The 27,792-nt window shown below is 34.8% G+C and overlaps 2 protein-coding genes across 3 annotated transcripts in view; both read right to left on the bottom strand.

Annotated features, from left to right (window-relative positions):
- The window catches only part of LOC147833373 (uncharacterized), a 62,489-nt gene extending 48,394 nt beyond the window's left edge, over positions 1-14,095 (bottom strand). The window contains exons 1-3 of the mRNA XM_087287235.1: positions 13,912-14,095; positions 13,369-13,512; positions 8,661-8,771 (exon numbers count right to left, since the gene is read on the bottom strand). Of these exons, the coding sequence (XP_087143361.1) occupies positions 8,661-8,771; positions 13,369-13,512; positions 13,912-14,002 (346 nt within the window). The 5' untranslated portion in view covers positions 14,003-14,095. The remainder of the gene's footprint in view (positions 1-8,660; positions 8,772-13,368; positions 13,513-13,911) is intronic.
- Positions 14,096-14,197: 102 nt separating this feature from the next.
- Positions 14,198-23,336, bottom strand: tmem79b (transmembrane protein 79b). 2 transcript variants are annotated; one of them, XM_087287226.1, is made up of 5 exons: positions 23,246-23,336; positions 20,169-20,801; positions 18,771-18,965; positions 18,415-18,637; positions 14,198-15,244 (listed from the first exon to the last, which is right to left on the bottom strand). In XM_087287226.1, exons 2-5 carry the CDS (start codon positions 20,773-20,775, stop codon positions 15,049-15,051), a joined length of 1,221 nt encoding a protein of 406 aa, XP_087143352.1. In that variant the 5' UTR covers positions 20,776-20,801; positions 23,246-23,336; the 3' UTR covers positions 14,198-15,048. The 2 variants fall into 2 exon arrangements, with proteins under 2 accessions (XP_087143352.1, XP_087143351.1); XM_087287225.1 differs by having other exon boundaries at positions 20,169-20,786.
- Between the last annotated feature and the right edge of the window lie 4,456 nt (positions 23,337-27,792).

The following is a 27,792-nucleotide window of genomic DNA, read 5'->3' as shown; positions in this document are numbered from 1 at the left end:
ATTGTTGATCCTGGACCATCAACTTTATAAATTGACTAATGTTGATCCTGGACCACCATTTTTATAAATTGGCCAAAGTTGATCATGGACCACCAACTTTTAAATTGACTAATGTTGATCCTGGACCATCAACTTTATAAATTGACTAATGTTCATCCTGGACCACCATTTTTATAAATTGGCCAAAGTTGATCATGGACCACCAACTTTTAAATTGACTAATGTTGATCCTGGACCATCAACTTTGAACTTGACTAATGTTGATCCTGGACCATCAACTTTATAAATGGACTAATTTTGATCCTGGACCATCAACTTTATAAATTGTCTAATGTTGATCCTGGACCATCAACTTTATAAAGTGAGTAATGTTGATCCTGGACCATCAACTTTATAAATTGACTAATGTTGATCCTCTACCATCAACTTTATAAATTGACTAATGTTGATCCTCTACTATCAACTTTATAAATTGACTAATGTTGATCCTGGACCATCAACTTTCTAAACTGACTAAGTTGATCCTGGACCATCAACTTTTAAATTGACTAATGTTGATCCTGGACCACCATTTTTATAAATTGGCCAAAGTTGATCCTGGACCATCAACTTTATAAATTGACTAATGTTGATCCTGGACCATCAACTTTATAAATTGACTAATGTTGATCCTGGACCATCAACTTTATAAATTGACTAATGTTGATCCTGGACCATCAACTTTATAAACTGACTAATGTTGATCCTGGACCATAAACTTTATAAATTGACTAATGTTGATCCTGGACCATAAACTTTATAAATTGACTAATGGTGATCCTGGACCATCAACTTTGAAAATAACTAATGTTGATCCTGGACCATCAACTTTATAAATTGACTAATGTTGATCCTGGACCATCAAATTTGAAATTGACAAATGTTGATCCTGGACCATCAACTTTATAAATTGACTAATGTTGATCCTGGACCATCAACTTTTAAAAAATTGACTAATGTTGATCCTGGACCATCAACTTTTTAAATTGACTAATGTTGATCCTGGAACATCAACTTTATAAATTGACTAATGTTGATCCTGGACCATCAACTTTTAAAAAATTGACTAATGTTGATCCTGGACCATCAACTTTTTAAATTGACTAATGTTGATCCTGGACCATAAACTTTTTAAATTGACTAATGTTGATCCTGGACCATCAACTTTGAACTTGACTAATGTTGATCCTGGACCATCAACTTTATAAATTGACTAATGTTGATCCTGGACCATCAACTTTGAAATTAACTAATGTTGATCCTGGACCATCAACTTTGAAATTAACTAATGTTGATCCTGGACCATCAACTTTATAAATCCACTAATGTTGATCCTGGACCATCAACTTTTTAAATTGACTAATGTTGATCCTGGACCATAAACTTTTTAAATTGACTAATGTTGATCCTGGACCATCAACTTTGAACTTGACTAATGTTGATCCTGGACCATCAACTTTATAAATTGACTAATGTTGATCCTGGACCATCAACTTTGAAATTAACTAATGTTGATCCTGGACCATTAACTTTATAAATCCACTAATGTTGATCCTGGACCATCAACTTTTTAAATTGACTAATGTTGAACCTGGACCATAAACTTTTAAATTGACTAATGTTGATCCAGGACCACCAATTTCATAAATTGGCCAAAGTTGATCCTGGACCATCAACTTTATAATTTGACTAATGTTGATCCTGGACCATAAACTTTATTAATTGGCTAATGTTGATCCTGGACCATAAACTTTATGAATTGACTAATGTTGATCCTGGACCATCAACTTTATAAATTGACTAATGTTGATCCTGGACCATCAACTTTATAAATTGACTAATGTTGATCCTGGACCATCAACTTTTTAAATTGACTAATGTTGATCCTGGACCATCAACTTTATAAATTGACTAATGTTGATCCTGGACCATCAACTTTATAAATTGACTAATGTTGATCCTGGACCATCAACTTTATAAATTGACTAATGTTGATCCTGGACCATCAACTTTTCTAAACTGACTAAGGTTGATCCTGGACCATCAACTTTTAAATTGACTAATGTTGATCCTGGACCACCATTTTTATAAATTGGCCAAAGTTGATCCTGGACCATCAACTTTATAAATTGACTATTGTTGATCCTGGACCATCAACGTTATAAATTGACTAATGTTGATCCTGGACCATATACTTTTTTAAATTGACTAATGTTGATCCTATACCACCAACTTTTAAATTGACTAATGTTGATCCTGGACCATAAACTTTTTAAATTGACTAATGTTGATCCTGGACAATCAACTTTTAAATTGACTAATGTTGATCCTGGACCATCAACTTTATAAATTGACTATTGTTGATCCTCGACCATCAACTTTATAAATTGACTAATGTTGATCCTGGACCATCAACTTTATAAATTGACTAATGTTGATCCTGGACCATCAACTTTATAAATTGACTAATGTTGATCCTGGACCATCAACTTTTTAAATTGACTAATGTTGATCCTGGACCATCAACTTTATAAATTGACTAATGTTGATCCTGGACCACTAACTGTATAAATTGACTAATGTTGATCCTGGACCACCAACTTTATAAATTGACTAATGTTGATCCTGGACCATAAACTTTATAAATTGACTAATGTTGATCCTGGACCATCAACTTTTAAATTGACTAATGTTGATCCTGGACCACCATTTTTATAAATTGGCCAAAGTTGATCCTGGACCATCAACTTTATAAATTGACTAATGTTGATCCTGGACCATCAACTTTTTAAATTGACTAATGTTGATCCTGGACCATCAACTTTATAAATTGACTAATGTTGATCCTGGATCACTAACTGTATAAATTGACTAATGTTAATCCTGGACCATCAACTTTTTAAATTGACTAATGTTGGTCCTGGACCATCAACTTTATAAATTGACTAATGTTGATCCTATACCACCAACTTTGAAAATAACTAATGTTGATCCTATACCATAAACTTTTTAAATTGACTAATGTTGATCCTGGACCATCAACTTTTAAATTGACCAATGTTGATCCTGGACCATTAACTTTATAAATTGACTAATGTTGATCCTGGACCATCAACTTTTAAATTGACTAATTTTGATCCTGGACCATCAACTTTATAAAGTGAGTAATGTTGATCCTGGACCATCAACTTTATAAATTGACTAATGTTGATCCTGGACTATCAACTTTATAAATTGACTAATGTTGATCCTGGACCATCAACTTTTTAAATTGACTAATGTTGAACCTGGACCATAAACTTTTAAATTGACTAATGTTGATCCAGGACCACCAATTTCATGAATTGGCCAAAGTTGATCCTGGACCATCAACTTTATAATTTGACTAATGTTGATCCTGGACCATAAACTTTATTAATTGGCTAATGTTGATCCTGGACCATAAACTTTATGAATTGAGTAATGTTGATCCTGGACCATAAACTTTTTAAATTGACTAATGTTGATCCTGGACAATCAACTTTTAAATTGACTAATGTTGATCCTGGACCATCAACTTTATAAATTGACTAATGTTGATCCTCGACCATCAACTTTATAAATTGACTAATGTTGATCCTGGACCATAAACTTTGAAATTAACTAATGTTGATCCTGGACCATCAACTTTATAAATTGACTAATGTTGATCCAGGACCATCAACTTTATAAATTGACTAATGTTGATCCAGGACCATCAACTTTATAAATTGACTAATGTTGATCCAGGACCATCAACTTTATAAATTGACTAATGTTGATCCTGGACTATCAACTTTATAAATTGACTAATGTTGATCCTGGACCATCAACTTTTTAAATTGACTAATGTTGAACCTGGACCATAAACTTTTAAATTGACTAATGTTGATCCAGGACCACCAATTTCATAAATTGGCCAAAGTTGATCCTGGACCATTAACTTTATAATTTGACTAATGTTGATCCTGGACCATAAACTTTATTAATTGGCTAATGTTGATCCTGGACCATAAACTTTATGAATTGACTAATGTTGATCCTGGACCATCAACTTTATAAATTGACTAATGTTGATCCTGGACCATCAACTTTATAAATTGACTAATGTTGATCCTGGACCATCAACTTTATAAATTGACTAATGTTGATCCTGGACCATCAACTTTATAAATTGACTAATGTTGATCCTGGACAATCAACTTTATAAATGGACTAATGTTGATCCTGGACCATCAACTTTATAAATTGACTAATGTTGATCCTGGACCATCAACTTTATAAATTGACTAATGTTGATCCTGGACCATCAACTTTATAAATTGACTAATGTTGATCCTGGACCATCAACTTTATAAATTGACTAATGTTGATCCTGGACCATCAACTTTATAAATTGACTAATGTTGATCCTGGACCATCAACTTTTCTAAACTGACTAATGTTGATCCTGGACCATCAACTTTTAAATTGACTAATGTTGATCCTGGACCACCATTTTTATAAATTGGCCAAAGTTGATCCTGGACCATCAACTTTATAAATTGACTATTGTTGATCCTGGACCATCAACGTTATAAATTGACTAATGTTGATCCTGGACCATAAACTTTTTTAAATTGACTAATGTTGATCCTATACCATAAACTTTTTTAAATTGACTAATGTTGATCCTGGACCATAAACTTTTTTAAATTGACTAATGTTGATCCTATACCATCAACTTTTAAATTGACTAATGTTGATCCTATACCATCAACTTTTAAATTGACTAATGTTGATCCTGGACCATAAACTTTGAAATTAACTAATGTTGATCCTGGACCATCAACTTTATAAATTGACTAATGTTGATCCTGGACCATCAACTTTCTAAACTGACTAATGTTGATCCTGGACCATCAACTTTTAAATTGACTAATGTTGATCCTGGACCATAAACTTTATAAATTGACTAATGGTGATCCTGGACCATCAACTTTATAAATTGACTAATGTTGATCCTGGACCATCAACTTTGAAAATAACTAATGTTGATCCTGGACCATCAACTTTATAAATTGACTAATGTTGATCCTGGACCATCAAATTTGAAATTGACTAATGTTGATCCTGGACCATCACCTTTATAAATTGACTATTGTTGATCCTGGACCATCAACATTATAAATTGACTAATGTTGATCCTGGACCATCAACTTTTAAATTGACTAATGTTGATCCTGGACCATAAACTTTATAAATTGACTAATGTTGATCCTGGACCATCAACTTTGAAATTAACTAATGTTGATCCTGGACCATCAACTTTATAAATTGACTAATGTTGATCCTGGACCATCAACTTTATAAATTGACTAATGTTGATCCTGGACCATCAACTTTATAAATGGATTTATGTTGATCCTGGACCATCAACTTTATAAATTGACTAATGTTGATCCTGGACCATCAACTTTATAAATTGACTAATGTTGATCCTGGACCATCAACTTTATAAATGGATTTATGTTGATCCTGGACCATCAACTTTATAAATTGACTAATGTTGATCCTGGACCATCAACGTTATAAATTGACTAATGTTGATCCTGGACCATCAACTTTGTAAATTGACTAATGTTGATCCTGGACCATCAACTTTATAAATTGACTAATGTTGATCCTGGACCATCAACTTTATAAATGGATTTATGTTGATCCTGGACCATCAACTTTATAAATTGACTAATGTTGATCCTGGACCATCAACTTTATAAATTGACTAATGTTGATCCTGGACCATCAACTTTTAAAAAATTGACTAATGTTGATCCTGGACCATCAACTTTATAAATTGACTAATGTTGATCCTGGACCATCAACTTTTAAAAAATTGACTAATGTTGATCCTGGACCATCAACTTTTTAAATTGACTAATGTTGATCCTGGACCATAAACTTTTTAAATTGACTAATGTTGATCCTGGACCATCAACTTTATAAACTGACTAATGTTGATCCTGGACCATCAACTTTGAACTTGACTAATGTTGATCCTGGACCATCAACTTTATAAATTGACTAATGTTGATCCTGGACCATCAACTTTGAAATTAACTAATGTTGATCCTGGACCATCAACTTTATTAATCCACTAATGTTGATCCAGGACCATCAACTTTTTAAATTGACTAATGTTGATCCTATACCACCAACTTTTAAATTGACTAATGTTGATCCTGGACCATAAACTTTTTAATATGACTAATGTTGATCCTGGACCATCAAAATTTAAATTGACTAATGTTGATCCTGGACCATTACTTTATAAATTGACTAATGTTGATCCTGGACCATCAACTTTTAAATTGACTAATGTTGATCCTGGACCATAAACTTTATAAATTGACTAATGTTGATCCTGTACCATCAACTTTATAAATTGACTAATGTTGATCCTGTACCATCAACTTTATAAATTGACTAATGTTGATCCTGTACCATCAACTTTATAAATTGACTAATGTTGATCCTGGACCATCAACTTTGAAATTAACTAATGTTGATCCTGGACCATCAACTTTATAAATTGACTAATGTTGATCCTGGACCATCAACTTTTCTAAACTGACTAATGTTAATCCTGGACCATCGACTTTTAAATTGACTAATGTTGATCCTGGACCACCATTTTTATAAATTGGCCAAAGTTGATCCTGGACCATCAACTTTATAAATTGACTATTGTTGATCCTGGACCATCAACGTTATAAATTGACTAATGTTGATCCTGGACCATAAACTTTTTTAAATTGACTAATGTTGATCCTATACCATCAACTTTTAAATTGACTAATGTTGATCCTGGACCATTAACTTTATAAATTGACTAATGTTGATCCTGGACCATAAAGTTTGAAATTAACTAATGTTGATCCTGGACCATCAACTTTATAAATTGACTAATGTTGATCCTGGACCATCAACTTTCTAAACTGACTAATGTTGATCCTGGACCATCAACTTTTAAATTGACTAATGTTGATCCTGGACCATAAACTTTATAAATTGACTAATGGTGATCCTGGACCATCAACTTTATAAATTGACTAATGTTGATCCTGGACCATCAACTTTGAAAATAACTAATGTTGATCCTGGACCATCAACTTTATAAATTGACTAATGTTGATCCTGGACCATCAAATTTGAAATTGACTAATGTTGATCCTGGACCATCACCTTTAAAAATTGACTATTGTTGATCCTGGACTAATAACTTTATAAATTGACTAATGTTGATCCTGGACCATCAACTTTCTAAATTGACTAATCTTGATCCTGGACCATCAACTTTATTAGTTCACTGCTGTTTATCCTGGACCATCAACTTTATATATTGACTAAAGTTGATCCTGGACCATCAAATTTTTAAATTGACCAAAGTTGATCCTGGATCATCAACTTTATTAATTCACTGCTGTTGATCCTGGACCATCAACTTTCTAAACTGACTATTGTTGATCCTGGATCAACTGCTTTAAAAATTTACTAATGTTGATCCTGGACCATCAAATTTTTAAATTGACCAAAGTTGATCCTGGACCATCAACTTTATAAATTCACTGCTGTTGATCCTGGACCATCATTTTATAAATTGACTAATCTTAATCCTGGATCATCAACTTTCTAAACTGACTAATGTTGATCCTGGATCAACTGCTTAAAAATTTTACTAATGTTGATCCTGGACCATCAACTTTTTAAATTGACCAAAGTTGATCCTGGACCATTAAGTTTACAAATTCAATAATGTTGATCCTGGACCATCAACTTTATAAATTGACAAATGTTGATCCTGGACCATCAACTTTATAAATTGACAAATGTTGATCCTGGACCATCAACTTTATAAATTTTCTAATGTTGATCCTGGACCATCAACTTTATAAATTGACTAATGTTGATCCTGGACCATCAACTTTCTAAATTGACTAATCTTGTTCCTGGACTATCAACTTTATAAATTGAAATATGTCGATCATGGACCAACAACTTTACAAATTGTCTAATGTTGATCTTGGACCACCAACTCAGGCCCGTGCAGAGACGGTCCAAAGGGCATGTGCAGGATACATTTTTTGAAGGGGGGCGCGTACTGAAGAGCGGTGTTGTCGCGCGCGTTCTAATCAGCTGTGTTGTCGCGCGCGTACTGTAAAGCGGGGGGGGTGGGGGGGGGGGGGGTGGTTGGGTTGAGCGCGCATACTCAAGATCAGTGTTGTCGTGCGCCTACTGAAGGGCGGGACGGAGGGTGTGTCGCGTCGCGGGGGCACTTTTGATCATTTTGGAAGGGCACTTTCTATCCAAGACTAAAAAGGGCATGTGCACTGCACAGGTTGAGCCCTATGTGTGCACGTGCCTGCACCAACTTTATAAATTCACTAATGTTGATCCTGGACTATCAAATATGTTTTATTAAAGTGTTAATTCACTAATGTTGATCCTGGACTATCAAATATGTTTTATTAAAGTGTTAATTCACTAATGTTGATCGTGGACCATCAACTTTATCAATTTATCAATGTTGATCCTGGATCTAAACTTGTAACTCATGACTGTACCATTGAAGGACTGTTGGCGTTGAGGAATAATACGGTGATTGTTGGAAGATCTTTGTGTGCTTTTTATTGTGTTGCTTGTAGCAGTTGGTGGATTCATGTCTGTGTCCATGGCTGTTCAGATGACAAGAGAAAATAATGACATGCATGCACATCTTATCTCAAGCCTTAGTTGGTAATTTCAGAGCTGCCTTTTAAAACTATTAATGGAAATTTAAGCCATTGGAGCAAAAATAACAGAAAAATAAAGAAGTGTGAATCCAGTCAGTGCATTATTCGGCAGTTTTTTGGGATCTCTACTAATAATGAAACTTTATTAAGGAAACCCCACACTTTAAAATCCTATTTGAGCTGCAAAACTATCTTTTAAACATTATTTTTCTGTTTGTGTTTGAGCATAGAGTTTCATGTTTTTTTCTGTAAAAAATTGCATTTGAAAACTCATGAATAACAATAGCCAAAAATTTGTATTCAAATTAATTGTAAAATGGGCTGCTTAGATGCTTCACAGCTTTTATTGATCAGTTTTGGTGTCAAGAATAAGTTCAAATATTTAGAATAAAAGTCACTTGTAAAATGTTTTCTCTATTTAAAAACACAACAGTAGCATAAGATAACCACTTGATCTTAAAGGCTTTTTCGATTTATTTATTTATCTTTTACATAATTTATGATGGCTTAACAGACAAAATAGGATAAATGAGCTCATGTGTGGGAAAAATTCTGGACCTTTGTCAGTGAGGGGTGGGTCTTTCGAACCACCCTGGCTACGTGCCTGAAGGATAATTAAAATAATGTATAAAGATGATGAAAAAAATCTGAAATTGTATTTTAAAAATGCTACATGTATTAAAATAAACATACATTGAACAAATAAATACAGATTAAAGTTAATAAGAAAAAAAAATATATAATGCATCATAAAAGCACAATTATGAGCTCAGTTTTTTGCAAACTACTGTACACCCGTATGCAGCCCGCAGATTGGGGCGTGGCTGAATGTGCAGCCCCACCCATAAGTGTGTGGGACTGAACATGTTGCTCCACCTACAAGTCTTTCATTGGTTCACGGAAACATATTGACTTTGATGTAGTGTATGCTTTCGATTCTGTTTATCATCGCTGCATGGTGAGTACACATCTTCTGTCATGTAAATAGTTATATTACAGTGAAGTACACCCTACGAGCTTTGTGTAATTTACTTAATTAAAGTCCAATAAGGAAATAAGAAGCTTTAAAGTCTTTAAAAAAAAATTCTTTCGGTTCGTTTTCCAGGTTGATCGTACAGTTGGTGGTCTCATTCACTTAGATTAATGTAAACTTTAAAGAGTTTTGAGCAACACAGTCCATCACATGAGGTTTTTTGATATCGAAGATAACAAAATATATTTTTCATTAAGGCATGTTCTCTAATTTACATATTCTGGTAATGTTACTGAATATGTGAAATATTAAACTTGATAGGGTGAAGCAGTGGCGCAGTAGGTAGTGCTGTCGCCTCACAGCAAGAAGGTTGTTGGGTTGCTGGTTCGAGCCTCTGCTCAGTTGGCGTTTCTGTGTGGAGTTTGCATGTTCTCCCTGCGTTCGCGTGGGTTTCCGAATGCTCCGGTTTCCCCCACAGTCCAAAGACATGCGGTACAGATGAATTGGGTAGGCTAAATTGTCCCTAGTGTATAAGTGTGTGTGTGTGTGAATGTGTGTGTGTATGTTTCTGCATAAAATGTTGCTGGATTAGTTGGCGGTTCATTCGGCTGTGGCGACCCCAGATTAATAAAGGGACTAAGCCAACAAGAAAATAAATGAATGAATGAATAAAACTTGATTCTTAACCTATTGATATATACTACCTTCTGTTTGCAGATCATTGACATAGATATATCCATCATTATGATTCTTATGGAGCATATTCTCCGTTTTATTTTATTTTACGTCAGTTCTTTCTCTCTCTTTTTGTTTTAATTGATTTTTGCTTTTAATTATTTTTTATATATTTATTTACACTTCATTTTCTCTTTTTTTGTTTACTTTATAACCCATGCATAAAACTGTTATGGAAAGGGGAATGTGAGGAGGGGGCATTCCTAGTACAAACATATTTAACTCTTTGAGTTTAACTTTAATATACTGTATGTTATGCGAAAATTTGATGATTGGTGTTGGTTATTTTGAAAAGATGCCACCTGAGATCCTGCGATGTATCCTCTTGAGAGTTGTCACACAGGATGGTGATGGGACATTCCTACAACTCTCACTGACATCCAGGACCTGCTGAGCCTTTGTCAGTGATCCAAAATACAAGAAGCAGGCTCATTACATCAGGCTGGACAGCAAGTTATTTAAAAAAAAAAAATTAAATAGTGACAACTGGGAAAAAGTGTGCGTGTGTGTGTGTGTGTGTACATGATAAAGAGTACAGAATATGCAAAGCACTTTTTACAGTACTCCATTAGTTTTAAAACTTTGAATTACTGTTGTGTCTTGCTTAAATATGTACTTGATTTTATTTAGGTGTCATCAATCAGAGTGGCTTATACTTTGACAAAGTGTCTTGTCTGTTGGGTATGGCGAAAGGGGGGTCCTGCAACATTGCTCAGCAGATTGTTACTTCAATGCTGGAGGGGAATTTCCCTGTAAAAACTAATATATATATATATATATATATATATATATATATATATATATATATATATATATATATATATATATATATATATATATATATAATAATAATAAATTGTTTTTATGTTTATTAAAGGTGATAATAATTACAAACTGCTGCATCTTAAATTATTATTATTATTTTCTATAGATTGTCAGTCTTCCTTTTGTACATGTGTGAATGTGCATACACAGATGTTCTGTAGGTGAGACATCTGACACCTAAAAAAACATACAGATCAGCCAGATTTTTACTTGAACAGAGAAAGAGGGACTTTCAACTGAGTGTGCTTTGTTGCTTGATGTTTTTACTGAAGATGAAGTTGGTATGTACTTGTCAGTATTTGTCAAATAAAGAACTCAGAAGTTTACATGAGTGCTCCACTTATTAATGTCAAATTTATTTACATTACTTTGTGTCCTGATAAATAAGTAATAAATAAAACTGGCCGTTTGTGCCACCCTATTAATAAAATATTAAGTTTATGTAATATTCTAATTAAATAAAATAGATTAACAATGCAGTATATGACTCTTAATAATCAACATCATTATAAAAAATATTTTAAATGATCAGAAACGGATCCAAAAGGGTTGTTAGAAAGTGGTATTAAAGTATTTGCCCTGTATTTACAAATATTACAAAAATAAAACCAAGAAGACTGCATTGTAATTTAGCAATATTAGATTATAAAATTATAAACTTTTGGATTAACTAATTAATTAATCTATTAAATAAAATGTAGAACAGATATCAAAACCACCCTGTAGGTGGCAGCAAAGCACTGTCTTCATTCAAATGGAGAAACTGAACAAAACTTTAATGGATCAATAAATGAACCGATTGCATTCATAGATGACATACCAGGTAATATGAAAAAATGTAATAAAGAATTTTTCTCGTGCTGGGACATTTACATATAACGGATAATATACATTTATATTTATAGCAGCATCAAAGTAAACAAATCCATTATATGATGAAATAATCTGATTTAATAAGTGAAAAGGTTACAAACATATACTTCCCTTGATAAATAATAGCTTATCCCTGCTTTTAATAAATAAGTAATTTTCAAACTCAAAGCAGTGCAGTATTGAAAGAGAAACATTTGGACACACGCCCGATATTTTAATAGCCTTAAATCAAAGTGTAATGATAATATTATCAGTTGTAAATTTTCCAGAGATCTCTCCCATTCAAAGGGAAAAAGAATTAACTGAACTAACTACACTGCATTTTTATTTATTATTTTATTTTTGTTCAGACTCCACCTTTAATTGTTGTAAATATGCAATATGCATTTTTATTTTGAAGTAAAATAATAACCCATTAAAAAATCAGAACTAAAATCACTGCATTTCTGAAAGGCAGACATGAAGGGACACCATTGTGAAGAGAGTCTTTTTGGTCTTTTGTAATATTTTTTGCAAGAGAAATACCATTATGAAATTCACATAACTGTTAACATAGTTAACATTTAAAACACTCAGCAAGAATGTCCACTTTTGTGTATTTTTGTGTTTATTAGCAATAAAAACAATATTTAGAAAGATGTAAATGCATTTCCTGTTGACAGCACGTATGGGCATTGACGCTATTACGTTTCCACTAACCAATGAAATCACAGGTGGGCGTGGCTGAATGTGCAGTCCCGCCCCAGATTCATCCCCGCCCAAATCTGCAGGCTGCAGACTGGGGCTTCTCATTTTTTGGGGGCGTCTGGATGAAGACATGGTGCAGATGCAATCTGAGTTGCATGCAATGCTTTTTAATGGGCTCACCTACCCACCCCTCATTGACGTCACTAGCTCTTCGTCGCTGAGAGATGCAAGGCCGCATCTAGATAGGCTAACGCTTTAGTTTTTTTTTCTCTCTCTTGTAGACTTATTATCCGTTTTACCAATTGTCCTTACCCAAACCGAGTAAACTAGCTTACTCAAGCTAGAGAGCTAGACTTAATTGCAACGTTACAGAATGGGGTAATCATGAAAGAAAATGAATCTAATAAACAGCCGACAGATTCAGCGCAAAGAATGTTAGACGCAAACCTGAGAGCTCTTCTCGGGGCCGGGAATCAGGCTGTGAGGGATTGCAGAAGGTCTCGATTGTGTTCATACAACACTTTGGTCCGGTCTGTGACTGAGGGCATGATCTGCACTGACTCCAGTCTGGCACGAGCGCGTTCCTCGAATCTGTGTAATAATAATAATGTGGACGATCAAACAAGTGGCATTACATAACTTGATTTGCAACTTCCGACAGACAGCTGGCATAGTGAGCAATCACCACGGAACATGAATACACCGATCTAAATACAAGCAACGATCAAATCTGAATGTATGTCAAATTTATGAGGGCAAACACAAACGTATATCATTATTGACAATACTGAATGACATACTCGAACACTTTACTTCAAGCAGAGTAGGCCGACAAATATCTACCAGGTTACTTAAAGTGAGCTTTTTTGTTGTTTGAATTAATTGCGTAACAGCAGTGACGTTAACTTACTATTTTTATATATAATCCTTATTTTTATTTTTTTTTTTAGATATTTTCCCCTTTTTTTTATAGATAATCCTTAAACTTACCACAGCAATTTCTCCTCAGCTTTCGAAACGGGCAGTTCTCCCTCATCCGCAACAAACAAGGGCCGTTTCTCCTTCGGCTTTGAGATGTCATTCTGACTCAGACATTTACAGTATGATATAATCAATTATTAGTTGAGCTGGTGGTCCTCTTTCAACCTGTATTCGACCTGTCAAATGAGACTTCAGGAAACGGCTTTTTGACCTCCGACAAAAAACAAACAAAACAAAAAAACACGCGAACTTGTTGAACAGGTTCACTTTTCACGACGCTTTGCGATTAACAACGTTTTAGTTAATGTATGCATGTTTATTTATAACCAAAAACATTTATTCAAAGAGTCTGACTGTAAAAAATATGATTTAAATTAAGCTAGATAGATTCATTTGCACAACAGACAAACCTCTTTGAAGCTTTGATTAGCATTTCGCAAGTGCTTCAGGAAAAAAAAAACCCCACCAGTATCTTTCTAAACCTTTTAACAAATCTGTTAAAAATATACATCTACACTCTGAATAAACTTCACATTGCCATTAAATTTTCAAAGAGAGATAAAGGAGTGGCTGTGGAAAAATACAGGTTTGGGCAAGCCACTAACTTCACACACAACACAACAGTTTAGACTTGAATAAGCAAACAATGCCTAACAGATGCCAACTTTTTTAAACATTGCTAACTTTAAAAAATACATGTGGTATAAATATTCAGAATTGTGCTCATTCTGTTGATATTCTCATCTTAAAATAGATGCATTGAAACGGGTTCATTTGAAGCTCTCTTGATGGATGAAGCAGCTTATTCCGCGCATGTTTGGCTGCAATAAAGGGTTGTTCCTTTTTTTAATTCATAGTTTAACATCTAAAGTTACACTAGTTCCCAAGTACACAAGTTAGTTCAGAGAAAAATAAAACATTCCCTTCTTTCTACTTCTCATATCTCTCTCCTTTTGAGCAAAGTTCTGGCAAATCTAACCCATCTATTCTTTATACAAAAATGCTCTGGGATGCAGAGAACAGGAGAGAAAAACGAAATCACATTCTTAGAAACTAATGTCTCGTAGTCCAATTTAAGTTGGCTTTAAGCCGAAAGCGATCTGGTCTATATTTGGCAGCAGCAGAAAATAGTCATGTGTGGTCTGTTTATCCCCAGAACCTTTGTTTGTTGGAAGGAACAGGTGGATCTGGGATGTTCGGGGCAAAGATTGAGCCTGCAGATTCGGAGAGGAAGATGAAGTAGATGTTGGCCACCAGCATAACCAACATGGGCAGAAACGAAAAGCCAAAGCCAACGCCTCTCAAACTGCTGCCACACGCTGCTGCGACCCAGTAGAGCAATCTGTAAGGGGACAAAAAGGCACTACTTGAAAACCATAATTACAAAACATTGAATACCTGAGATTCTACCGACACTTTAATATGTGAATAAACAGGTCTCTATTAAGACACACACAATCATTAAAAAAAATCTTTTTTTCACAACATGCTAGTTAGGAAAAATAAGTTTGAATTTCTTTTGTATGTTTCCTAATATGTTAATAAACATATCTGAATATCCACTTATTGAAAACTTTCATTTAAACACCATTTTGATTTTTGTTTAACAGAAAAAAAACATAGACATTTTTATTTAGTACTAAAACTACCAAAAATAATCCAAACACTTTCCTTAAATTATGTACCATTGTATTTTTGGAAGTAACATACGTGATGCTGTGGCGCAGTAGGTAGTGCTGTCGCCTTACAGCAAGAAGGTCGCTGGGTTTGCATGTTCTCCCTGCGTTCGCGTGGGTTTCCTCATATATATATATATATATATATATAAAATGTTTGTTTAATATGGGTTGTACACTAGTATTCCGCTGTATTACATAGACAGGCATAGTCATTTTAGTTAATGAATAAGCCAAATAGGCTCAACCCATCTATTTACTGTAGTAAAAACCACTTTCTATATTCAAGTGCATTTTTTGCTTCCATGTCATAAATAAATAAACTGCCACTTTTCTAATTTTAATGACATTAATATAAATATATATTTTTAAACACGGGCTAATTCACATATTTCACGATCTAAATAATAATAAATAAGTATTTATTTTAATATTAGACAACACTTGATGTTTTCATCTTTGTCAGTGATGACAGTGTATGGTATAGTTAATGCCACACAAACTGTAAAGCGTTTAATATTGGTAGTTCATTTTGGGAAAAAAAAAAAAAGTTTGTATGGAGTTACATTTTTCACTAGAGAAAATGGCTGTGCTGATGAGGTGAACGCCGAGAAAACCCGACTGCTCCTTCATGACATTGGAATACAGGTGATAAGGTTATCTATTTCTAAGAACTGCAAATAAGCAGATATTATAACAATTTATCGATAATTTGATCTCTCTCACTGTCCATGACTGTGGTTTGCTGATCAAATGAAAAAAAAAGGGAGGAGCCGATATTCTGCTGCTGATTTCATATCAAATTTAAAGGGGCAATAATTTAGTGTACAGTTTACGAGCAGCCTCCTTAAAATAGGCCTACCTTACATCTTGTAAAAGGGGTAGAATAGGTGCCCTTTAAGCAAAAATTAGGAATGGCAGCTAGTTTAAACAAAATTAGAATTAAAAAAATAAAAAATATGTGTAGAAAAAAATAATACAATATAAATGATTTTTGTTTGACATTTTTTAGTTTCAGTCAGGGATGAGCAGTATTTATGATACATGCATTTCAAATATGTATTTTATATATACAATAGTCATTTGTATTTGATAGGGTTAATGGAAATGGCTTAATATTTTGTATCAAAACACTTTAGTGCCTTGTATTTTAAAAATACTATGAAATACTTTGTAAGAAGTCTACATGGTGACATCATATAAATGCACCCTCTGATTGGTGCTTTAGACATTATTAAAGGTGCTGTAGGTGATCTTCCACAATGCTAACAGCTTAGCATAAATCTCTGAATCACAGTCCCTCCCCTGCCATCTAGAGCCACGCCTCCTTAAATACGAGCACAGCAAAAGAAGCCTTTCTCATGTGTTAAAAGCGACTAGTGCTTGTCTGGCGGCGAGCAAGCCAAACTGACATGCCATTTCAAAGTGAATATTTAGAGCTGCATGGTAAACACTATAGGGAGAGACTAGGCGGAATAGCGCTATTTACTTGTGTTTTGTTGTTAAACTAATTAAAAACTACATTATTGATGCTGTAAAAGGTCCCTTATGAAACTGAAAATAGTTTATCAATCTTTCTTCAGAAGATTCTAGTGGCTGAACAACACTTCTGTGAAGATATAACCCATTTGTAACAACAACATCTAACGTTACAACAGCTTTGCGTGAAGCTAAAACAGTTTTAAAACAGAACATTGCCTGTCTAAAAGAAATCCTTCAGCCATTGTCATCCTTTCTCCAGCGTGCAAAGGTAACTCCGATATTGATTCAGGTTTTTAAAAAGTTTTGATTCAGCAGGTTTTTACTGATCGCGCGCGTGCTCAGTCTCTCGTGGTCAGCGGAGATGCATAGAAAAGGCTGCGCTGTTGTTCAAATCTGCATTTGCTGACAGACAGATTGGGCTACTTATCAGAATTATGAGAGATGTCGGTCCGACTATTTAATTGGATGAATATTTTTTAGTTTTATGCCTTACCCAATAAATAAAAATACATATAAATACATTTAGATCATTTACTTTAAACATTACTATTAGACTGTGAAGAGACTTTCAACCAGCACAACAAAAAATGTTTCTGAAGACAATCACCTACTGCACCTTTAGCTCTTCCGTTTAAAGAATAACTAAAAAAGACAAAATATTTGGAAAAGAGTATACTGTACAAATAATAGTAGTTTTGGATGGATTTCTGAAATGTGTGTCCTACAGAGGCGATTCCTATACTCCATTGGCTGTTTTAAATGGCAATAGTTGAACAGCAGGTATAGTTGCACTGTATAGTAAATGAAGATGTATACCTAAGATTTCAAAGTGACAACATATAAAACACATATTTAATAATCTCCTAAAAACTGACAGGTTATTCAGCAGGGGCAGGATATAGTATATGAAGCCTTTTGCAAAAATAGATGACAAATTTTTGGAAGTTTTCAGAAATGATTGAGAGTATTGAGGAGTCAGTTTAATAGTAAAGAGACTGATGTCATGCTCCTTTTTTAAAGGTATTTTGTAGTATTTTAATAATAGACAAATACTGTATTTTCTTTTGATACATTTTGTGACTGCTTTGTTTTGTAGTTTATTTCGATTCACTTAAACTTAAGGTATTAGGTATTTTATTTTAAAATACATTTAAATGTATTTATGCCTAACCCTGGTTTAGATAAACTACTCTAAAACGCAGAACATTCTATTAATGTATTTTAAAGAATGTTTGCTTTGAGAGAAACTTTCCAGAATATTTGCTGAAGTTCTGAGAACGTTTATGGAGTGTTAACGACAGTTCCTAAATCAGACATTCCATTCTATAATTTTCTTGTGGATTCAGTATAGTACCTGCCAAAGGCAAAAACAATGGTGAGGAGGGGAATAAGTTTAAGCAGATCCTGATTCAGGTAGGCAGCCATGACAGTCAGTTGGAGAAAGTAAAGCAGGAAAAGCGAGATGGAGTCCTCCACATAACGCTGATGAACAGCAACCTGCTTAACTTCCTTCTCCCCTTCAAACCGCGGTTTCAAGCAGCGATACCACAGACGGGACACGCCAAGAACCAACATACCTAAGATTTAAAAAGAAAAAAAAAAGAGAACAATGGTTACCTGTGATTTAATGATTCAGCTCTGTTTGCACACTAAAAGACATGCTGTATTTTTCAATGTAAGAACTCAAGCCTCATTTCCTTTCTTACTCACCAAGAACAATTGGTATGACTGCAAAAACTGAGCAGCGCAGGGTGTAGACCAGCCTTAGGGGGGCACTGTCCAGTAGAGGAGCATCAAAGGGCAGGAAAACATAGCCACCCCACACCAACAAAGGGAAGATCAAAGCTGAAGTGAACATGGAAGCTCCCAGTTTAAGAGCATCACGGTTACAGCAACCACAGTTACCTGAAAGAAAAAAAAGATTTCATCAATTCATCATGGCGGTGAGTTCACAGTGTTGGTCCTTTTTCATTTTGTATAAAGAGGTGGTCACATTAACAAGATTCACTTGCAGCTAGTCTAGACACTGAATTTGCGTTCCTAAATTCAATCGATTAAAATATTTGCATAGGAAAATCTTTTAAGCATCAAGTCAAAATCTCAGTTATGCAGCTCCAAATTGAAATGCCCTAATTAGGACTAATAAGAATGAAAAAGTTGAATTATGTTTGTCATACAATCTTTTACATTGCATTTGAACCCTTTATAATGCTCTCAATGAAATACCCATTGGAAAAACCCTGGAGTGTTACTGAAAAAATTATATTTAAATAATGCCAATAAAGTAACTATGTGTTCTATGCCCGTAAATAAGTTAAGGATTATAAAAATTGGGTGGCACAGTGGCTCACAGCAAGAAGGTTACTGGTTTGAGTCCCAGCTGTGCCAGTTGGCATTTCTGTGTTTGCACGGGATTCCTCCTGGTGCTCCGGTTTCCCCCACAGTCCAAATACATGCAGTAAAGGTGGATTTAATAAACTTAATTAGCAATAGTGTATGAGTGTATATGAGTGTGTGTGTGTGTGTGTGTGTGTGTATGGGTGTTTCCCAATACTGGGTTGTGGCTGAAAGGGCATCCGCTGTGTAAAACATATGCTGAAATAGTAGGCAGTTCATTTCGTTGTCGCAACCTCTGAAATAGAGACTAAGTCAACGCAAAATGCACATTAAAGTGAATTTTATATACATTTTTACATAAACTCATGGTGTACATGAATAAATGAATGAATGAATATTAAAATTCTACATTATTATCTACAACATTAATTGTGATTTTTGAAATACGGTGCTTGGTAAAAGTTTATTATTACAGTTTATGAGTCTCCCTATACAGCTTGATATACTGTAGCTACTCGGAAGCCGCTTCATGTGACGTCGCACTTAACAAGCAGATTGAATTTGTCTATGCCTGTAGGTTGTTTCTTTTATTTTATGCATATGCACTCACCCACATAATCATCCCAACCAATATAAAATGATAAATTCTTTCCAAATAGTTATTCAACACTTCTACTTAAAGTGTATTCATAACGCAATGTATATCGCAGAAAAAAATAAAAATAATAATAATAATTTTGTGCAGCCCTATAAAACATTTAATGAGCTTACAGCAGTGTGATCTGTGTGTATCCGGCCAGTCCTGGTAATACTCTTCTAGCGGTGTGCCATGTGTCCCATGTGACCCAAGGAAGGGGCTTCTCGCTTCCTCTTCTTGATCTCTCCAGTGTTCTGCAGCCTCCTGCTGACTGGTGGAGCGCAGGATGGTGATGCTGGGGCTGAAGACTCGAGCTGCGTTCTCTGGCATTGTGTTGACCTCTTCCAACTCGATCTCAGTGAGGCTGCTTTTCACCCCGTTTCTCAGTCCAATGTCAGAAACTCTCTCTTCTTTCCCAGCCTCCATTTCCCTCCAATCCTCACCAGTCTTCCTCTTCTCTTTCATCATGAACTCTTCTCGCTCGCTCTCGGTCCGGCTGAGACCACCACGGAGAGAAGTGCAATCGGACCTCACGCTTGTAGTTTCACCATCACGGACTGGGGGAATCTGTGTTTCGGGTTTGTTCTCAGGCCATGGTAGGGTACTGGGTTCCATTTTTGCAGACTTCATCGGCTCTTCTTCATCCTCAGTGCTGTTCACATCCTTTGTTAACTTGTCCACTTCTGCTACCCATTGGGGGGTTTGGGGAACCGCTACTGGTCCAGGAGGGCCCTTATCCATTGTCCCTGGGCCTAAAGACAGAAATTCTAACAATGATTTGTGAGAAACTGCTGTGTGACATTTTGTGAAAGGCCATAACACACTGGAACTAATATGTTTATAAAGAGAGAGAGACTATATTGTGAAATGCATTAATATTACAGCAAAAGTTCCAGTTCAGACTCTATGAAGATAACATAATCAATCCTTTTGCAAAAGTAACCATGCTTTGATTTCAAACAAAACAAACAATCAAAATATTAGGCATAACAAAGGTTCTGCTACCTCAACCATAGTTTACCCTTTGTTTTTGTAGTAAAACTGTGGTTATACAGTTATTTCAGTTATAGATAGGCCTGTCACAATAATCAAAATATCAACTTATTGCACCACAAATGGACATAATTTCAATGAGTTTTGGTGATGCAATATATATCGCCCATACTTAAAAACCAATGTCAGCAACATTTTAGCTGAATGCACAGTCTCTGTCATCTCAACCAGTCTCTATTGGAGGTGTCATTGTCAGTATGGTCATAAAAAACATAGTATTTACAATATAATTATTTACTATAAATTAATATAGTATATTTGGGTGCCTAACGAGTGAAAATACATCTGGTAGAGGATGTGGCCTGTTCAGTTTCCTGTGCCTCTGTTTAAAAGTCTAAATTGACTTTGTTTAACATATTTTTTTTCTAGTTCTTGGTACCTTGGCGCTTTTTGCTACCATTTTTATTTATTTGTTTAGCATATGCGTTTTCACATTCTAATTGCACTTCCTAATTTTTAAATTTGCTATAATTATCTTATAAAATAATAAAATATTAACTGTTTTTTTTTGTAAGAGTGTACTACAATTATGATGCTATTATGTTCTTACTTTCATTATATAATGAGTGGCATCAATTGACTTTAAAAGAACAATAATATAGTTTATCAAAGTAAACTGTGGTGCAATATATCGTACAACAAAAATGTAATCTTGTGACAAGCCTAGTAATAGACCCTTTTAAAAATTCTGGGTGTCTCAGTAGCAGAAATCGTCAAAGTTGGGAAAACATTGACCGCGGTTAATGTAAAAAACATATTTGTTGTATTCTTCTGTATCATAGTTACTCAAATAATAAAAGAAATACTCCACAAGGATGTTATAAAGACATTCAGAAAAAAGGGGAAAAAAATAGTGCGAGACTGATGACGGCAGCTTGAGGAGAAAATAACTTCAAGTTTACTGTCCTGTCCCATAGAAGCTGCATTAGAAATGCTTTGCACAAGCGCAATTCATTTTTTTGTCATTTGAAGCACAGATGATATAATACATACACAAATACAAATAAAGGTTCATACATTAAAAAATAATAAATCAAAATATTAAAAACTTTCAAGGATTAAAGATACTGATGTCTGTTAAACGGATCATAACAGGCTTGTGAAAAGGGTTTATAAAGGTATAGTATTCAAAACACACGTTTACATGTTTACTGTTCTACATGTTCACTGTAATAAAACTACTAGAATAAAACTAAGATGCTTGCGCCACCCTAAAATTAATCATAATTATTATTAAAATGTTAAATTGTGTAATTTTGGGTCAAAACCATAAAACAAATCTTGCATTAAATCAAAATTACTTTTACTAATTAAGTTAGTGTCTTAAATTATTTTGTATGTGGTTACTTCCCTGCTAAAATAAAAAACACAATCACACAGTAGAAACCATGCCCAGAATTAGTACCAGTAGAAACCCACAGTACCACCAGTTTGCTTTAACCAATATGATTTCTATTGAAACAGCTTAAAAAGTTGACAGCTTGACGTTTTGATTGTTGTTGTTTTCAGCAGGGTTATAACGTTAACTGCCAAGAGTTAGCTAGTAACAGGCTATTTATCCGTTTAATGCTTTTTAAACTAGTTTCAATCTGAATTCAAATCAAGAAGCAATACAATTTAATTAAGCCTAACAATTTTCAACAAAACAAACTAACGTTAGCTGCTATGACACACAGCTGGCTAGCAGTCAAAATGCTCACTATACTAACTGCTGTCAAGCGTGTAGTTAAAAGGTAATTTCCTCTAAAACACATTTGTTTAACATGAAACTATGATCCACGATACTTAAGCCATAACTCGTGTCACTGCAGCAAGCTATCTGTTTTGCTAGTTTCGAAGAGAAATCCGAGACTTCCCGAGCGAGGCCGAAAAACCAACATGGACCCTTCGACAGAGCAGAACAGAGCGAATTCAGATCATCCAAAACAACAATGACAACATTTCATGTCAGTCTATTGTTATCTACAGGAGACACCTCATCTCTATTAAGTCCAGCGGGCTTAGTTTAATAATGAGATGACGGAGATTCCGTAACCAAGCCGAAACTAATGTAACTCAAGACATTTGATATGACAAACAGTCAAACAGCTAAAACTCATTGGAGCGACACAAGTTGTGGAACAAACAACATGCGAAGAAAAACGAAATCTTTCCTTACCCAGACTTCAGCGCAGGTTGAGATTTCTGGATTGTTTTATTTCCTCTTTTGAAGTGTAACTCCCGTGGTGGAAGTTCAGGTGTGTCCAGGTGAAGTTTCTTAAAGGGACATGCTCTTAAAGGGGAAGTTCCTTCAAGCGCTTTCATTATGCAGGCCTGCTGACAAAAGTATAGACTACACACATACAAAAGTTAATATTCGCATAAAATATATTACAGTACATTACGTAATTTAGAATTATCTATTAGCCCCTTCATTAAACATTTAAACCAATCCAAATAATTGTGCCACTAGTCTAAATGATAATTTATAAAGTAATAAAGTATTTAATAAAATATTTTCTCATACAATAACAATAATTGCATAATTATATGCTAGTTTGAAATGTTCTGTACAAATACATGAAATATTTCTTCCTTATTCCAGCTGATAGGTTTGGTAATAGAATATTTGGTGAGTTTATCACATATTCTACCAAACCAACCTAACCTGAAATAGTTTTTTGTTTGTGAAAACTTTTAAAATGTCTGTCATAGAACCTTACTTGTCACACAATGATAAAAGCAATTAGCAAATTTAATAAGCCTGTGCCTGGCCTTCAGTGTCATTCATTATTTTTAAGGTGGATAATACCACAGAAGATTTTAATTTATTTATTTTTTATCAGGATTTACTTAGTAACCACTTACTCATTTTTAAAACCATACCAAAAACAATTGGCTACAGGACTTGCCAAACAATCCTATATGGAATGAATGCATTATTGTGACTGCATTTTTTTCTTCAGTTTTTCATCTTGTTAGTGAAAAGTTTAGTTCATAAATGTGTAAAGATGTCAGAACACCACCAGGAATTATAGCAGGTTTGTATAGCAGAGTTTACCCTAACCTAAATGAACGACACTGTTCATTTAACAGCTTATACTAATAAAACCAAACCTGCCAAATATATTATTTTGTGCGTTTATTGATATTTGATTCTGTTTCAATTTAACACAATTGTTAATATTTTGTTATTAAAATCTGTAAATAAAAATGATTAACATGACGCAGTTTAGGGCATCCGCTGTTTTAAAAAATGCTGGATAAGTTGGCAATTCATTCCACTGTGGTGACCCCTGAATAATAAAGGGACTAAGCCGAAAAGAAAATGAATGTATAAATGGCCTAGTTTATTGTCAAGTGTAATTGTTCTGAATGTGCATGGTATAATATGGTTTTCTGTATGTACAAAGTAGTACCAGACTTAGTGGCTCATACAGGGCCATTGTGGGCAGCACACTGTGGGGCCAATGGTGTGGGCTGACTGTGGGACCCACACTGTGGGGCACTTGTGAGCCCCCTTTGGAAAAGCCCAAAAGTGTGGGCTGACATTGGGCTTACCCACTCTGATTAGTGTGGATGGGTGCCCCACACTTCACGCTGGTATCTGGGCCCCTTATGGGCCACTGATTCTGGTTGTACTTTGTACATACGAAAACTGTATTATACAATGCATATTCAGAAAAATTACACTTGACAATACACTGCATAATGTTAATAATTATTTATTTACAGATTTTAATAACAAAAAATTAAGGTTTATATACAGTGCATCCAGAAAGTATTCATAGCGCTTCACTTTTTCAAATTTTTTATGTTACAGCCTTATTCCAAAATGGATTAAATTAATTTATTTCCTCAAAATTCTACACACAATACCCCATAATGACAATGTGAAACTCATGCAAATTTATTAAAAATGAAAAAGCTGAAAAATCACATGCACGTAAGTATTTACAGCCTTTGCTCAATACTTAGTTGATGCACCTCTGGCAGCGATTACAGCCTTAAGTCTTTTTGAATATGATGCCACAAGTTTGGCACACTTGTTTTTTCAAATGTTTGCCCATTCCTCGAGCTCTATCAGGTTTGATGGGAAGCGATGGTGTACAGCCATTTTCAGATCTCCCCAGAGATGTTCAATATGATTTAGGTCTGGGCTCTGGCTTGGTCAGTCAAGGACATTTACTGAGTTGTTGTGAAGCCACTCTATTGATATTTTGGTCCTGCTTGAAGATGAACCGTTGCCACAGTCTGAGGTCAAGAGCACTATGAAGCAGGTTTTCATTGAGGATGACTCTGTACATTGCTGCATTCATCTTTCCACAGCATGATGCTGCCATGAGCATGCTTCACTAGGGATGGCATTAGCCTGGTGATAAGCGGTGCCTGGTTTTCTCCAAACGTAACGTCTGGCATTAACTCCAAAGAGTTTACACCAATTTTAGTCTCATCAGACCAGAGAATTAAGTTTCTTATAGTCCAAGAGTCCTTCAGATGCCTAGGCCCTTTTCCCCGAATCACTCAGCTTAGATGGCCGGCCAGTCAGAGTCTTAGTGGTTCCAAATGCTTCTAATTACGGATGATGGAGGCCACTGTGTTCATTGGAACTTTCAGAGCAGCAGATTTTTTTTTTTTGTAGCCTTTCCCAGCCTTGTGCCTCGAGACAATCCTGTCTCGGAGGTCTAAAGACAATTCCTTTGACTTCATGCTTGGTTTGTGCTTTGACATGCACTGTCATCCCTGGGACCTTATATAGACAGGTGTATGCCTTTTCAAATCATGTCCAATCAACTGAATTTACCAAAGGTGAACTCCAATTAAGCTGAAACATCTCAAGAATGATCAGTGGAAACAGAATGTACCTGAGCTCAGTTAAGAGCTTCACTGCAAAGGTTTTGAATGCTTAAATACATGTGATTTTCAGGTTCTTTTATTTTTAATAAATTTGCAACAATTTAAAACAATCTTTTTTATATCTTTTTTTTTTTTGAGGAAATAAATTAATTTAATCCATTTTTGGAATAAGGCTGTAACATACAAAAAAGTGGAAAAAGTGAAGCAGCGCTATAAATACTTTCTGGATACATTATATGTTTCTCCTCTAAAGGCAGATAGATGCTACGTTCATTCTGGTACACCACAACCAGTGTGGTCGTCTGCAAGCTGAGGAAAATGTCACAACAACGCTATACTTGTACTTAAGACATAAGGCACATTGGTAATCTTTTGCCATCTACTGAGAAACATAAATGTAAACATAAATTATGATACTACAAAAACAAATGGGGCTGAACAATATAGCCCAAGATTGATTTAGTTCTGCACTGTTACAACATTGCAATGAGAACATAATGTCAATGAAATCCCTGACCACAAATAGCACAACACGCAGTTTGATGAAGTAGCTCTCCCGTCTCTACATTACATGTCTCATTACCTTTCCCTCTACAATAGGCCTGATTCATTTTGTGCCACAGTACGTGTTTTTGAGCTCAAAGAGCCCCTGTGGGATGTGGCACTGTAAAATGGAGCCATCACTGCTTTCCTGAGGTTGAGTGAAAGCACATCTGTACACGGTGGCATGAGAAGATGAAGACAGATGACTTTGAGATGTTTTCTCGCTGCACACTCCCTTCTGTGAAAGCTGCTGCCAGCATGTGTGCCTGCTGTTAGCATAATGCTAATGAAGGGGTTAAGGCTGTTTGCATGCTGTTCTGGAGGGCCGATCTGATGTTTTGCTCAACAGGAGGAGATGTTTTTAGAGTCAGAGTGAAGTGATGAGTGTCCCTTGCCATCTGATCAAGACTTTCAATTGGGTCTTAATGATGCTATACCTGTGGTTTGTGGAATCGTGTGACTACATTTCATGGAAATGGAATAGAATTACATGAAGTAATTGATAATTAAAAAAAAAAAATATTTCTCATGCACCAATGATGGGCGAAATTCAGAAGTGACAATTTTAATACACATTAAAAATGCCTTTTGGATTATGAAATGCTCCTCCATCCTGCAGTTGATTATTAAATAAACTGAAAGGTATGTATAACTTTCTTGAAGTGGTATTTTTAATATGTAAGGTTTGTATATTGTCAAATGTTCAATAATGTGCAGATTATCAGCCCAATCTCATATGGGCATGTATATGTATAGGCATGGGTCGATAACCATTTTCAAGGTATACCGCGGTTTGGAAAAGTCAAGGTCTTAAAACCACTAAAATTTTCTGCTATACCATTCCTAAGGTATGCGTAAGTTTGTACGCTTTTTTTTTTTTTTTTTAGGATAACAGTATCTCCAGCAGAAAAGATATCCAAAGATGCCGTTCTAAAATGCAAAGTAATCTGTGTTTTTGAAACAAATAAAGACAGCAGGCCAAAGAATCATTGGAATTCTTTAGCCTGAGATGTTTACTGCTTCAAAATATTTTCAATGTTTCTCAAAATAAAATATGTTGTGTACAAAGGGGAAAAAGTTTTAGTTTTTTACCCAGATGTTAAAATGAATATATTTTAGAGCAGTAATCAAAATAACCTAAAACCGTGATATTTTTATTCAAGGTTATCATACCGTCAGAATCAGAATAGGCCCATGCCTATTTATGTATGTTTTTTATGTCAGAAAAGTGAGTAATTTGTACAAGTTCATACAATTTCGTTTGTTTAAAATGTAATATTTATAAAAGGAGGTTTGCTCCGAAACCCAACTATCATTGATGTAAAT

Source organism: Danio rerio, chromosome 16 (assembly GCF_052040795.2).
Source record: "Danio rerio strain M-AB ecotype USA chromosome 16, GRCz13ab, whole genome shotgun sequence".
In the NCBI taxonomy this organism is placed as follows: Eukaryota; Metazoa; Chordata; class Actinopteri; order Cypriniformes; family Danionidae; genus Danio; species Danio rerio.
This window is presented reverse-complemented; position numbering and strand designations above follow the sequence as displayed.

What these genes read in the sequence shown, in the direction of transcription:
- tmem79b (XM_087287226.1), bottom strand. Translation starts at nt 20,775, where the DNA reads ATGGATAAGGGCCCTCCTGGACCAGTAGCGGTTCCCCAAACCCCCCAA. An exon ending in TACACACAGATCACACTGCT is followed by an intron (nt 18,966 to 20,168) that starts GTAAGCTCATTA and finishes TTTTTCTTTCAG; the next exon opens with GTAACTGTGGTTGCTGTAAC. An exon ending in ATTGTTTTTGCCTTTGGCAG is followed by an intron (nt 15,245 to 18,414) that starts GTACTATACTGA and finishes GTCCCCTTACAG; the next exon opens with ATTGCTCTACTGGGTCGCAG.